This window comes from Onychomys torridus, chromosome 7, assembly GCF_903995425.1.
Source record: "Onychomys torridus chromosome 7, mOncTor1.1, whole genome shotgun sequence".
Classification (NCBI taxonomy): domain Eukaryota; kingdom Metazoa; phylum Chordata; class Mammalia; order Rodentia; family Cricetidae; genus Onychomys; species Onychomys torridus.
In genome coordinates, this window is record NC_050449.1 from 96,080,818 (window position 1) to 96,096,556 (window position 15,739).

General features: G+C 44.9%; 1 protein-coding gene across 1 annotated transcript in view; it reads right to left on the reverse strand.

Annotated features, from left to right (window-relative positions):
* The window catches only part of LOC118587769 (inhibitor of carbonic anhydrase), a 45,179-nt gene that overhangs the window by 14,065 nt on the left and 15,375 nt on the right, over positions 1-15,739 (reverse strand). The window contains exons 5-11 of the mRNA XM_036193834.1: positions 15,533-15,680; positions 14,480-14,535; positions 11,028-11,206; positions 8,292-8,463; positions 7,262-7,404; positions 3,535-3,625; positions 2,032-2,088 (exon numbers count right to left, since the gene is read on the reverse strand). Of these exons, the coding sequence (XP_036049727.1) occupies positions 2,032-2,088; positions 3,535-3,625; positions 7,262-7,404; positions 8,292-8,463; positions 11,028-11,206; positions 14,480-14,535; positions 15,533-15,680 (846 nt within the window). The remainder of the gene's footprint in view (positions 1-2,031; positions 2,089-3,534; positions 3,626-7,261; positions 7,405-8,291; positions 8,464-11,027; positions 11,207-14,479; positions 14,536-15,532; positions 15,681-15,739) is intronic.

Sequence of the window (15,739 nt, forward strand, 5' to 3'; positions counted from 1 at the left end):
CTCTAATGACCTTTGTGAAGCCTGGCCCAGAGGATTCTGTGACCTGGTGCTCAACAGGGACAAAGCTTACCCTAGGCTGCATGTGCTGTGTTGAGCCAAACTCTCAGCTCCCAGATTTCTGCTGAGCCTAAGTAAGAATCTGGTGTTCACCCTGGGGCTCTGTGTCACAGTGGATTTTTAAACCTTATCGTTAAATCGAACAAAACAGACTTCCAGCCTTAGACAGGGAGTGTTTGACTCAGTAGGACTAGGAAGAACCCAAGAAATTTCATTCCCAACAGATTCCCAGATGATACTGGTGATGATGGTCCAGAGACCACACCCAAGGACCATGCTTCACCTACTTTGAAGACTATCCAATTCAGGAGAGATGTAAGATCCTTAAGCCTATGTAGAAAGGCCAGGCAGGAGAACTTTTCTCCTGGATGTGTGCTGACTAACCTTATGCCAATTTGACACACAAACTAGAGTTATCTGAAAGGAGGGAACCTCAATTGAGAAAATGTCTCAATAAGATTTGGCTGTAAGGCATTTTCTTAATCAGTGACTGATGGGTGTCTTGTGGTTTTTATTGCTGTGAAGAGACACCATGACCACAGCAACTCTTATAAAGGAAAACATTTAATTGGGGTGGCTGGCTTACAGTTCAGAGGTTTAGTCCATTTTTGTCATGGCAGGAAGCAAGGCAGCATCAGCAGACATGAAAGAGCTGAGAGTTCTTACATCTTGACTTACAAGTAACAGGAAGTAGTCTGTCTCACTGGGCATGGCTTGAGCATATATGAGACCTCAAAGTCTGCCTCCACAGTGACACATTTCCTCTAACAAGACCATGCCTACTCCAACAAGGCCAGACTTCCCAATAATGTCACTTTGGTGGGGGGGGGGGGTATTTTCCTTCAAACCACCACAATGGGGCAGGACCCAGTCCAGTGTGGATCATGCTATCACCAGACTTGTAGTCCTGGGTTCTACCTGAAAGCAAGCTGAGCAAGCCATAGGGAGTAAGCCAGTAAGCAGCACCCCCTTCATGATCTCTTTATCAGCTTCTGCCTCCAGGTTCCTGCCCTGTTTGAGTTACTGTCTTTTGGTAATGAATAATGATGTGGAAGCACACGCTGAATAAACCCTTTCCTCCCCAACTTGCTGTTTGGTCATGGTGTTTTGGTGCAGCAATAGAAATCCTAACTAAGACATGGTGGTTCGTTCTAAAGACCAGGTCAACTCCCTTGTCAGTAAGGTCCAGCTAACCACAGAGTGGTTCCCATTTTCCCCCTCTTCCTCAGCAACCCTGGGAATCTCCTTCTCAAAGGAGGCCTCACCTGGTCCAAGAAGTGCCCAGATAGCTTCTGCCCCAGTGCTGACCTTCGTGCAAGGATGGGCACATGACAGGAACACAGTACTTTGTAGGAGGACTTGGGGGTCCCACTCACTTCAGCTCTTCTCAAGCTTAGTCACACCCACCGCTGGCTGTGTGCCCCTGGGAAGCCACCCAGTCCTTGGACCTCAGTGTCCTCATCTACAGCCCATGGAGCAATAGTGTCCACCCTGTCAGATTGCTGAGGAGAATGACCAGGAGTCGTGCTAATGGAAATCTTTTCATCTTCCTGTGGACATCAATTATTATGGCTGCTTTAGGACAGTTTTGTACATCGACAATGAACCTGGGCTTCTTTTCTCAACTACAGTAAGTTTGGTTTTATTTATTATTTATTACTTTTAATTCATGTGTATGTGTGTGTACCTGCATGAATGGGTGTGTACCTGCATAAATCTATGTGTACACAATCATGAAGGTACCAGCAGAGGCCAGAAGAGGGCACCAAAGAGGGAACTTGAATTACAGATAGTTGTGAGCCACCTGATGCGAGTACTGGGCATCAAACCTGGGTCCTCTATAAGACCAATAATCACACTTCACTGCTAAGCCAACTCTCCAGTCCCCAATTTTATTTGTTTTTAAGGCTTTCTTTATCCTCTTCCAAAGCATAAGATTCTGCTTTTGAAACCCAATGTTACAGACTCACTCACCTTCCAAAGGTGCATTCACACACTTAGATCCCAGTCTCTCAATGCCATGTATAGACACTAAAAAGAAAAATAGAAACATTGAAGGTTGTGGGATATTTTGATTGCATTCTGACAATAAAGTTTGCTTTGAATCAGAGGGCAGAGCTAGCTACTAGCCAAACAAAATTAACCATAGAGGTTTTGGAGGACTGAGGACAGATAGAGCAACAGGAAGTAGTAGGGCAGGGCTTAGAGAGCATCTTGGCCCTTTTAGATGAGGAACAAAAGAGATAGGAGGTCACCGGTTGCTTCTCAAGTGCTTCTCTGATCATTCAGGTTCTTACCCCAATATCTGACTCCCGAGTTTTTATGGATAAAGAATAATTAGATAAATGCATCAGAAGGTCCATGTTAAACTCTTATGTAAATTACTTTATCCAAGCTGTGAACGTCTCAGTCTCAACTGAAGTTGACTAAAATGAGAAATGTTGGCTTAGTGATCTCTCAACTGGCAAAAGTTCTGCAGGCGCATTTAACCCTCTCTCCTCCTGCCCTTTGCTATTAGAACTCTAGCTTCCATCCCAGAATCTCCTCAACCCTCAAACAGATGCAAAAGAAAATAAGATGCCCCCTGAAGGGGAGGAGGAGAGAGATTACTGCAGATATGGCAGAGATCCTTCTAAAGTAGCTGTCTGGATCTGACATCTTCCCGGAGGTAACAACTCATGGGCTATTTGGCCGGCACTGTGATGGCTCTACCCACTCCATGCCCTCCAGTATCAATATAGCCACGATAAGAGGTATGGTTTTGAACTCGTTCTGCCTGTAACTGTCCTGGCAGAGGCAGAGATACTGAAACGACTTCGGCTGTCAGTCTATTGAAACAGTTGTCCCCAAGGAACTAGAAATTCTTCCAGAAATATCATTCTGGGGAAGAGAAAGACTAAAGTACTATTGCCAGCCTGAGGAAGAATTTGTCTCCCAAGGAGAGATTTCCTACAGTTCTAACACTTGTCAAATCACCCTGCAGGGGAGACTAACGTGAGACAACACGATGGATCAGTGATGGGGAGACCACACCATGACCAGGTTTGCTCTTCCATGTGAATCTCTTCCTTTCTGTTTACACTTGAACCTTCATATTAGAGTCCTGAAGATGGATTTGGGGGTCACGATGCCTCTAATTTATTCCTCTTCTTCATGTGGCTATGGTGAATAAAATCTCTCTTTCTCTTCGATTTTTCACTATTATGTGGCTCTTAAATTAGTGTACTGAGGGGAGTGGCTGAGCTTAGTTTGTCATGGCTGCTGGGGCCCAGTCCTTGATCCTAAAAACCTTTGAATACAGGCCTAACACCAACATCTGTAGCCGAGCTGATTCTACTGTGGAGGAGAAGATCCTACTTCAAAAAGTGCTAAGGTACAAAAATAGTTATTATCTTATCAGAAAAATGGCACTATTTCTTCACCTTTCTGTACCCATGGCCCAGAGAGAAATACAGAGAAGCCCCACCCTCCACTTACAGTAGTTCTCGCCCAGGACAGGCACCAGACCACAGTGGCCTGCAATGTAGGCAAATCCTCCATCCAAGCTCATGGCGTCAGCATCTCCTTTCTGAAGTTAAGAAATCAATCATGAACTGTGAGGCTGTCTTCCATCCCACTGACCCTCAGAGTCATCATCCCATGAGTTTCCTGTCGTCACATGTATTTACTTAACCAGACTGTGGCCCTCCTAATTCTTCTTCAGTAGAAATGCAGAATTTAGAAAACTAGACCTGTCTTTGTCCTGTCGACTAGAAACAAGTGCCCAACTCAGGCTGTGCTCTCTGGACACCCTGTGTCCTCCCAGGAGACTCCCCTGGACCTGCACACAGCACACTTTCTTTATGACCATCGTCAAAATTCAGCAACCCACATGGCCAGGCTCAGGTACTGTACTTAACCTGCTTCATGGAAAATGTTTTCTTTCAAGCAGTGAAATCAAATCTATCCCCCAAATCCCATCATCACCACACTCAATGATGCAAGAAATGTGTCCAACAAGCAATTAATAAATAATTAACTAACAAAGTAATGAATAACCATTAAATAATTCATTCATAACTGATATTTTAATAATTTTTTCTAAACAATGCAACTAATGTATTCTTATAGTCATAAATAAGATCACTGAGATAAAAATAGTTAAATGGAGTGAGGCTCATACCTGTAATCCCAGCACTGGTGAGGCTGAAGCAGGTGAATTGCCACAAGTTCAAGACTAGCCTGAGCAGCATAGTGAGTGCCAGATCAGTCAGGGATACAGAGTGAGAATTTGTGTCAAACACCAGCAGCACCAATGCACATCCATATACATGCTTCACTCTGGACTCCTTAACTGCCCTGTGCCAGGCTCTTTTCCCAGCATTGTGCACTGGCTGGGGATGGAGTTCAGTGGGAAGAGCAAGGCCCTGGGTTTAATGCCCAGTACCAGCCAAACAACAAACAAATGCTCAAATGTAAATTTAAAAAAAGAGTTAAGTGAGTGACACACTGTGAACACATATATTTAACACTGGTCTGTGAATCATTCACCATGCCTCATAAAGTCAGATAAAACAGAAAGTGTAATTTGAGAAATTAATAAACCAAAGCAGAAAGAGGTTAATTAATTAGTCTGATGAATGGTCTATTTCCTACAGTAACCACTGTGCTTCATAGCCTCCAGGACCTGGTTATTCAAAGTACACATCCCTAAATACTGTAAATAAGGGTTTTTTTTGGGGGGGGGGGGCATTGTTTCTCTGTGTAATAGCTCTGGCTGTCCTGGAACTTACTCTGTAGACCAGGCTGGTCTTGAACTCACAGAGATCCTCTGGCCTGTACCTCCTGAGTGCTGAGATTAAAGGCATGCACCATTACTGCTCTGCAAATTTTATATTCATTAAAATACTGTGGGCTTTGATGAGGTTTTAGAGAGTTAATGGGCCGGGCGGTGGTGATGCACACCTTTAATCCCAGCACTTGGGAGGCAGAAGCTGGTGGATCTCTGTGAGTTTGAGGCCAGCCTGATCTACAGAGTGAATTCCAGGACAGGCCCCAAAGCTATACAGAGAAACTCTGTCTCCAAAAAAAAAAAAAAAAAAAAAAAAAAAAGTTAATGGAAGTTTACCTTCCATTACTTACAAAAGTAGCTACAGAAACATTAGCTGCCAATTAATATTAACAGTAAACTCAGAAATACTGACATTTACAGGGATTAAAAAATTATAGTCCCATATGTATAATATCAAAGGATTTATTAAATAACTTAAATATAAAAACTGTAAGTTACGTCTTTAATCCCAGCACTCAGGAGGCAGAGCCAGGCAGATCTCTGTGAGTTTGAGACCACCCTGGTCTACAAAGTAAGTTCCAGGACAGTCTCCAAAGCTACACAGAGAAACTCTATCTCAAAAAACAAAAAAGCAAAACAAAACAAAACAACAACAACAAAAACCCTACAAATTACCTTGATAAATTGAGTCAGAAATACTTTGTGGGATATCATGCAGGATTTTTTTGGGGGGGTTGTTTGTTTGACATAGGGTCACCTGTAACCCAGGCTAGCCTCAATCTTACTATGTAGCCAAGGATAGCTGATCCTCTTGCTTTCATCTTCCAAGTGCTGGAATTACAACTGTGCACCACCATGCCTGGCTATGCAGCTATTAAAAACATATTTTAACTGAAGGTTTCATTACCTAAGAAAGTGTACCTTCACCCTGACATTAATCCATGTACATATGAACATCTGATTTTTGACAAGGAAGCCAAAACTATACAATGGGGGGGGGTATCTTCAACAAATGGTGCTGGTATAACTGGATGTCAATATGTAAAAGATTACAAATAGATCCATATCTGTCACCATGCACAAAACTCAAGTCCAAGTGGATCCAAGACCTCAACATAAATCCAGTTACACTGAACTTGATAGATGAGAAAGTGGGAAGTAGTCTTGAACGCATTGGCACAGGAGATCACTTCATAAATTTAACACCAGCAGCACAGACACTGAGCACAACAATTAATAATTGGGACCTTTTGAAACTGAGAAGCTTTTGTAAGGCAAAAGACATGGTCAATAAGACAAAAAGACAGCCTACAGAATGGGAAAAGACCTTCACCAACCCCACATCTGACAGAGGACTGATCTCCAAAGTATTAAAAGAACTCAAGAAACTAGACATCAAAATACTGAACAATCCAATTAAAAATGGGCTAAAGAGCTAAACAGAGAATTCTCAAAAGAAGAATCTCAAATGGCTAAAAGACATTTAAAGAAATGCTCAACATCCTTAGTCATCAGAGAAATGCAAATCAAAACGACTCTGAGATACCACCTTACACCTGTCAGAATGGCTAAGATCAAAAACACTAATGACAGTCAATGTTGGAGAAGAGCAAAGGGAACACTCCTCCACTGGTGGTGGGAATGCAAACTTGTACAACCACTGTGGAAGTCAGTATGGTGGTTTCTCAGAACATTGGGAATCGATCTACCTCAAGACACAGCCATACCACTCTTGGGCATATACCCAAGGAATGCTTAATCATACCACAAAGATACATGCTCAACTATGTTCATAGCAGCACTATTCATAATAGCCAGAACCTGGAAACAACCTAGATGCCCGTCAACTGAAGACTGGATAAAGAAAATGTGGTACATATACACAATGAAGTACTACTCAGCAGAGAAAAACAATGACAGCATGAAATTTGCAGGCAAATGGATGGAACTAGAAAATATCATCCTGAGTGAGGTAACCCAAACCCAGAAGGACAAACATGGTATGTACTCACTCATAAGTGGATTCGAGATAGAAAGCAAAGAACAATCAGACTGCAACCCACAGAACCAGGGAGGCTATATAGCAGGGGGAACCCTAGGATGACTGTGGTTTATAATAAGTTTTACTCAGTCACTGGGCAAGCCTCAGTGAAACATTTCACTATTGGGATAATAATTAATACTGTATCAAGCTGATAATAGATTAAATAAATAAATAAATAAATAAGAAAGAAAGTGTACCTTCTGTGTCCGAGACTATAAATAATTGAAGGAGCTAGCACTTACTAACAGATTACTGTATGCCAGACAATATTCAAGAGTACTCAAGTTGTAATCTTTACAACTGACACACTTTGGAAACTACAGACTCAGCAAAGTCTGAATCTCGTGGGTTAGTGCCAGGACATTTACGCAAAATCAGGGGCTTCCTACCATGATGGCAGCGATGCAGTCCTCAGGGGTCTCCTCCGTGGCGCATGCCAAAGCGCCACCACTCAAGGTACTCCAGTTGTCACACTTGGCCTTCTCCTGTTGGCCCACTGCACACCACTGCACGCTCCGGGAGTCTTCCAAACCTAGATGCATAGAGGTGATGCAAGGACACAAAATAAGCCCCAGACAGCTGCAGGATGCTGCCCAGTGGGGCATCACAGAAGGCAACGAGTGTGCGTGACTCATTTCATGCCACAGCTCCTGACTGCCTGTCGTTGTCCAGATGTAGAGATCCAGGTGTTTGTGAAAAATAGTGACGGCGGCAGAGCTCTTCCCTCCCTCCTGATGTCACCTCCCCAGGGAGGCATCTCAGCTCTCCATCCCAAAGCTGGGCCTTCTGGAAGTTTCCTTTGCAGAATTTCCATCCAGGGAGTAGCCCATGGAAGTCACACGTTCTGCTCTGAAGGTCTCATTGCTCCTGCTCACCCAGTGTGTTAGTTTACATCTGACACTGTGCAGATGCTCAGCGACTACTGCTTGACTAAAGGGAAGGTGAAGACAGAGAAGAGGCAAGGAAGGGGTGGAAAAGGCCAGTGGAGGGCGGCAGCTGTGCTCAAAGCCTCTGGAACTCCTTTCTAATTCTGCTCCTGATTGTGGTCATGGCCACATTGCCACGTCAGCTTAGGATGGACTGTCCTCCCCGTCAAACAGACCTGTCTGTCACTGGGTGAGTGGACCCAGTAAAGACAAGAATCCGGAGCCACCGTTGCTTTAAACTGTCTATAATATGAAGGTCCTCAAATCCCTTTGGAGGGACTGGAAGAACACCTCAGTAGTGGAGTCCTTGCTTCACTGTGAGGTTCTTAGTTCAAGTCCCAGCACCACCACCTCCACCACTATAACATCTTTGTCATTAAATAACTTAGGTCTTTCTCCTGGCTCAGCAGAACATCTGCTCATTAACCCAGTCCACAGCCTTTGCCTCACCCTGTGGTGAAGCTTGGCAGGTCCCTCTCCGGGCCTCACATACCTCTCTTTAGATTCTTAATGTTAGAAAAATGCTCGTATCCCAGGTACAGATTGATGTCCATCTTAGGAGGAACCCTTAGAAATCCATGAGCGGCATCGGTAAACAGAAGGTCTTTCCCATGAGGGGAGCCAAAGAGCTGAAAGGCTGACGACTTGTCATTTCCAAAATGTTCCTATTCAGAGGCAGGGAAAGGAATGGAGGAGCACTGTTGACATGGCAGGGTGTGTGAGTGTGTGTGTGTGTGTGTGTGTGTGTGTGTGTGTGTGTGTGTGTGAGTTGAGAGTGTGTGAGTGTGTGTGAGTGTGAGTGTGTGTGCAAAAGTGAAGACAAAGTGAACCCGAACTAGGGAAGGGGAAGGGAGAGGAGAGCCATGCAGTCATCTTTGGCCACAGTTTCTTTCTGCTGTTTCAGTTGCCTGCAGTTAACAGCACTTTGAAAATACTAAATGGAACATTCCAGAAAGAAGCAACACATTTTAAATGACTTTAATTGTATGGTTGTATTTTTTGATATTTTATTATTGTCAATAATCTCTTACTATGCTTAATCTATATATTAACCTTTATCATATATCTGAGTGCACAGGAAAAATACAAGACAGTTGCTGACTTACAGTGGTTTGACTTTGATTTTTTTTTTTTTTAGCACAATGATGAGGGCTTACTGGAACACAGTTCACTGCATCAAGAGTATCTATCCATCTATCTATCATCTATCTACCTATCATCTATCTATCTATCTATCTATCTATCTATCTATCTATCTATCATCTATCTATGTATCATCTATCTATCATCTATCTATCATCTATCTATCTATCTATCATCTATCTGTCTATCATCTATCTATCTATCTATCTATCTATCTATCATCTATCTATCTATCTGTCTGTCTATCTATCATCTATCTATCTGTCTATTTATCTATCTATCTATCATTTTTCTATCATCTATCTATCTGTCATCCATCTATCATCTATCTATCATCTATCTATCTATCTATCTATCTATCTATCTATCTATCTATCTATCTATCTATCTATAGGGTTTTGGACTTTCTGCAGTTACAGAAATCTACTGAAGGTTTTTTTGGTTTGGTTTGGATCCTTCCTTCCTTCCTTCCTTCCTTCCTTTCTTTCTTTCTTTCTTTCTTTCTTTGCTTCCCCCAGATACAGGGTTTCTCTGAAGCTTTGGCTGTCCTGGAACTTACTCAGTAGACCAGGTTGTCCTCAAACTCACAGAGATCTTCCTACCTCTGCCTCCAGAGTGCTGGGATTAAAGGTGTGTGCCACCACCGCCTGGCTCCACTGAAGACTTTTAAGTAATCCCTTACACATAGATAAAGGGAGATATCCTGTGCACAAAAGCAGTGCCCAGGGCTTCTAACAAGTCTCTTCATGGACAGTTTTACTCAAATCCCATGTAGACTCAGGGGAACTGCAAGGGCCTGACCTGCAGACCTGTAGAAGGGGTTTGAGTTGGTCATGTGCCACCCAGCTGCCCATCTCCAGCGGGGCTTGTGCTGTGTGTTCCAATGGACGGGATGATGGCTGCCTCTTGCTTGACTCACTGACCTGGTGGCAATGCTAGACTTCATCCTGAAGCTGCTTGCTCCAGCACCATTGCCACTAGGGCTGCATCCTCTCTTTACCCCAGGCTTGTTGCTAAGGACCAATTAGTTATGAGACTCAGTCTCTTTTCCTTTGGGCCCTCCAAATACTTCAGAGGCCTTTGGCCTGTGTCTCCTTGGCCTGGCCCACAGTTGTCCTGATGGCAGCTTATAGTAGCGACTGCCCATAAGGACTGCATTTTCCAGGACTGTTAACACGTCTGTAATCCCAGCACTTGGGAGTCTGAAAAAGGAGGATGAGGAGTTCAAGTCCACCTTCGGCTACACAGCAAGTTCAAGGCCAGTCTGGGCTACATAAGATCTGTCTCAACAAAAACCAAAGCAGAACAATACCAATAACAAAAATCAAATGACTGTGGTTTTGCTCTTGTGATGGCTCTGCATGAAATGCTACATGCTGCTTTCCCTAATAATCCTCCATCCTTCCTCTGGACACACACAACTTATCCACAGGACTCAGGATTCTTCCCAGAAAGGCCCTTCAAATAAGTTCCTTTGCTAAAGCACAAAGTACATGGCCCATAGTCTCAAGGTTGTGCAATCCCTCCAGGTGATCATATGTGTTCTCCTTGTTCCTGCGTGGATTCAAGGGCAACTCTGTTTAGCTCATCTCTGAGTCTGAGTGCAGTGTTGGCAGAGATGGGACAGGGTACAGATGCTGGCTGGGAGAGATCGTTACCAATACAGAGACAGCACTCATGTTCTGGGACCTCTGTCAGGGGAGCCACGGGCCAGGGTGGGGTCATAAAGGAAGCACTTTGTTGAAGCAGAGGGGACTCCTTAGAACTGAAAAGAGTAAAATGAGACAGGAAGTGCTTCTAAGAGTCCTGAGCTCCCAGGATGGTGATGCCAGTCATGTGGCTGTGATGGCTTCTACTGTCTGTAATAAACGGACCAGGTAGATTGTCGGTGAAGAGATCGTGTGCTAGCACTACCCACTGTGTCCTGAACACACAAAGACTTCTAGTCTTTGGGCTCTGATGGCAAGGAGGAACACCCCCAACACACACACAAACACACACACACACACACACACACACACACACACACACACACACACTGAAGCAGGGAGCTGTAAGTTGGGGAAAGGATGTTGGGTGGGGGTACCTGGGCCACTCTGAGAAGCTCTTTGATCAAATCCTCCTTGCCGTCCACACTTCGAGCCACAACAGCATGAGAAGGGACCTGGGCCAGGTGGCACTGCTTGTATTCGTCCACCGGCCTGCGGGTGTTGTCGGTGCAGAGCAGCTCATACTGGTCCCTCTCAGCCTTCTGTGGCAGGGCCTCTGAGGAGGGAAAGTTCAGGTGAGCAGGCTGAGCTGGGAGCTGTGCTATCCTCTCCCCCAACCACAGAGTGAGTGGCCTGAAGCAGATTCAGAGTCCTTTCCAAACACGCTTTACACACAGCTGAGAGAGTGAAGGACTCGTCAGGGAAAATGACTGGTTTACACAATCTCACTGCAGGTCACCCAGGGTTGGGTGCCACACCTGGCCAAGGCACCCTCCAGCTGCCCATTCCCCTTGGCTCTGCAAATAGAAATGGTGACAGTGACCACACATGGAGCAATAACGGCCCACATGACTGTGCACAAGGCCCACGGCTGCCCAGGCCTCTTTACACTTAATCCTCCAACCTCAAGGAGGCCAGACATGAAATGACCACATTACAGAGGTGAAGAAACAGAGTCAGAGCCTTAAGGTAACACGTCAAAATCTCAGTGGTGCTACCATCCTGCGGCAATTCACATCCCTCACAAAAGCAGCCACGTTCCCCAGAAACAGAGCCCGCTGGGGGAAAGTGATGAAGGCTGAGAGTGAAAAGGAGGCCTAGGGTCCCAGTCAGGAAACTCTGTAGCTGCAAAGAACAGGTTCCCTGATTGCCATGTCCATTTGGGTGTTATGGACTCAGTGCATCCACAGGTTGAAGTCCTAATCCCCAGTGTCTCTGAATGTGATGTTACTTTGAAGTGGTCCTTACAAATATACAACAGTAGATGAGACCATACTGGAATACAGTGGGCTCCTAATCCAATACAACTGGTGTTCTTGTCAAAAGAGGAAATTGGGAGAGGTATGCACACAGAGAGTCTGCCATGTAAACATGAAGTCAGACAGTAAAGATGTGTATGTGCAAGCCAAAGGACACCAGAGACGGCCAGCCAGCCAGGAGAGCAGCATGGGGGAGTCTGTTATATCCTTAGATGGAACGAGCCCTGTTGACACACTTATCTTGGAATTCCAGCCTCCAGAAGGAGGGTATGAGAACTTTCTATTGCTTACACCACCCAGTGTGCGGTATTGGCAGGCCTGCAAAAGGAACACAGTCTTTGGGATTAATGAAAGTCTTATACTGAAAGAAGAGAAGCCTGCCTGGTGGTACAGGCCTATCCCAGCTACTCATGATGCTGAGGTAGGAGAATTGCAAGTTCGTGTCCTGCCTGGGCATTAAAGTGAGTTCAAGACTAACTCAGCCAACTTAGTGAGATCATGCCTCAAAATGAAGAATGTAAAAAGATGGCTGGGGGGACATGACTCAGTGGTTTGGCACTTGTTGGGTGTGCAAAGCCCTCATTTCCATCAGTACTGGAAAAAAGGGGAAGGAGGGAAGCAGGGGGTTACCATTAGATTCTGGGGATCATTGTGATTTAAATTCAGCATTTCACAGAAAAAAAAAAAGCACATTTAAAATCTTTATATTTAAAAAAAAAAATACTGACTGAATATAGAAGCACACACCTGTAATTTCATTACTTAGAAAAATCCAAAGAGCCAGGCATGGTTTAATCCCAGCACTCGGGAGGCAGAAGCAGGCTAATCTCTGAGTTCAAGGCCAGCCTGGTCTAGAGTGAGTTCTAGGACAGCCAGCGCTGTTATACAGAGAAACCCTGTCTCAAAAAAAAAAAAAGAAGAAGAAGAAGAAGAAGAAGAAGAAGAAGAAGAAGAAGAAGAAGAAGAAGAAGAAGAAGAAATTCATAGACCACCTTGTCAGGCCATGAATTTTCAGTGATTTAGTAACATTAAAATTTAAATTCAAAAAAAATCTATATGCTCTAACAACCTCAGAAAGGAAATGCTTTTGTACCTCTCTCACTAGACGGCCAAGGCAGTGGTGGCACAGACCTTGGCCTGCCACCAACAGTCACTTACATCCCTCCTGGAGGAGTGCTCCAGAAAACCCCATGGAAGGCCAGGGAAGGTCTTCCTACAGTTGGAAAATGACTTTCAGCAAAGGTAAGCCAGAATGGTCTGGGACAGTCTGCACCTTCCCCGAGGGAGGTGTTTTTAAATCTCCATGGTAAGTGCTAAGAGATGCCACCCACTGGTACAACCATGGTAACACAGGCATCCAAAGGCTGCAATAATAATTATTTGGAACAGCTTGGTTCTGGAAGATAAGACCCCAAAATGGCCTTAGTCATGAAAATGTTGATAATAGGATACACCCCAATTTCAAAAATGCTTACACAGCAGGCCAGTGTGCAGTGACGAGAAGGTGAACTGTGAATGGCTGAGAAGAGCAAAGGACGCTGATGTCATCGCAGGGGGAGGGGGAAGACACTTAGGCTGAACCAAGTCCAGGGTAAACTGTGTAGACCTGGAAACTTCCCGGAAGTACTTGTTATAAAATGGTGCTTAGCATTGAGCTTTAAACATTTTGAGTGGCACAGTTTATTTGTATCTGATATTTAATTGGATATAAAACCAAGAGTCTGGCCAGGCCTAGTGGCTTTTTCTATACATCCAGCTACTTTGGAGGCTGAACAGGAAGGTGGGAAATATGAGATCTGTTTAGGCTACAGAATGAGTTGAAGACCAGCTGGGAAACTTAGTGAGAGTTTGTCTCAAATGACCAAAAATAATAAATGAAAAGGGAAAGAAGATTTTAGGAATGTAACTCTGTGACAGAGTGATTGGCATGCATGAGGTTCTGGCATCAGTGCACAGAACTTATGTACACACACACACACACACACACACACACACACACACACACACAAGAGAGAGAGAGAGAGAGAGAGAGAGAGAGAGAGAGAGAGAGAGAGAGACCCAGAACATATAATCTTAACTCGTCTAAAAATGCTGCTTTACTTATTTGAGCTAAATTGTCCAAAATGGTGGAAAGGTTTGTCATGTTATTTTTGCTTTCAAATTTAAAAATAAGGCAGGGTGGGGGTGTTGCTCAGGGGTAAGCATTTGGCGCGTGCGTACAAGGCATTTGGTGCAATGCCAGGCATTACAGAAACAACTTTTTTCATTAGTTAGTGATAACAATCCAAAAATCATGTCCACTAGATTTATAGAGGTGCCTGCAGGTTAGCTAGCTGAGGGAGCAAGAGAGGGGCGGGTGCATGTCCCTGATATAGGGGTGGTCAGCAGGAGACAGATGTGAGGTAAGAAGAAGTGGGGGCCTAAATCATGTAGAGATGGTGGGAACGCTTTCCTAAAATCTCTTCTGTGGCATGAACCATCCATCTCAGCACCACTCTGTTCTAGAGGTGAGGTAAGGGTCAGAGCCTTGGCCAGGCTGGGGTCCACTTTACTCTTTGTCCTGCACTTACCAAACACTGTCAGGTGCCTCACGAAGCTCACGTCCCCCGCACCATCCTGCAGACATCTGCAAACAGACAGCCCAAGGTCAGGCACTCTGCCTGGGAACACATCTCACCCGGCTCTTGTGCAATGCCTCTTAGGATCTGCTGGGGCCTTGCTCACAGTTTCTCAGGCATCCATCTGTCTTCAGAGAGGCAATGGCCTTATCTGAGGCCTTTAAACGTCACAGCCAAGATAGACCTTAAGCAGGCTGGAGGCCTGAAAACCAGCATCTAGGGCAGTTCTGGAGCAGGATTGCTGAAGCAGACAGGACCCTTGCCTTCCTCTCATAGAGCAGCTCCAAGCCACTGCTTTGGTTTTGGCTTTTAAAAATCATCAGATAGTCTCAAAACTCAGCTAGTCCTGCTCTGGTTTGAATAGCCACCTTCTCTTACAGAGCATGAAAAGACACAGGCAAAGTACCTCAGGTGGTTAGCTAGAAGGTTCCATAGGCCTGTGTCTACAAATCCCAGTCCCCAGAGATAAGTCTGCCCTCCTCCCCTCCCCTCACTTTGGTGAGACAGTGAGGTCTCCCACAAAGAAGATTGTTCCTCAGGATGGTTAGGAGCAGGGGCAAGCCATGGGAGGGACTTAGGACCTTGACGGTCATGCCACCTGGGTGCCAGGGATACGTCCTGTTCAATTCTGTGCCTTTGTCTCTCTGTGATGGTTGATATTATCAACTAGGCTGGATCATATAACAGGTCATTTTCGTGAGGGAGTTTCTAGGTTAATTAAGGTGAGAGGATCTACCTTAAATGCAGGTAGTAAGGTAATATTCTATGGGCTGGAGCCTAGTGATGGATAAAAGGAGGAGAGAAGCTGAGCCCCAGCATCCCCTGCTCCATGCCACCAGCTACCTCATGCCTCTGCTGCCAGGCTTTCTGCATCATGTATCCTCTCAAACCCTGAGCCAAAATCAACTCTCTTTCTCAAGCTGTTTTCTATAAGGTATTCAGTCATAGTTATGAGATCAATAACTAATAGATGCCCCAGTTTCAGAGCAAGGGGTTCTCACTCACTTCAAGGCCCCAGAGTAGCCAAAGTATGGTTCACTGGAGGAGCAGGCACACTTGTCTGTCCCCTTCCCCGCACACAGTTGGCACAGGCTAGGAAAGGTCTTTCCATCAGCACACGGGGCACAGCTGCTGGAGAAGAACGTGGCTGCAGCTGCTCAACACAGAAACATGGGGCATGGGGTGTGAGCTGGCTGCAGCCTTCAGATTGTA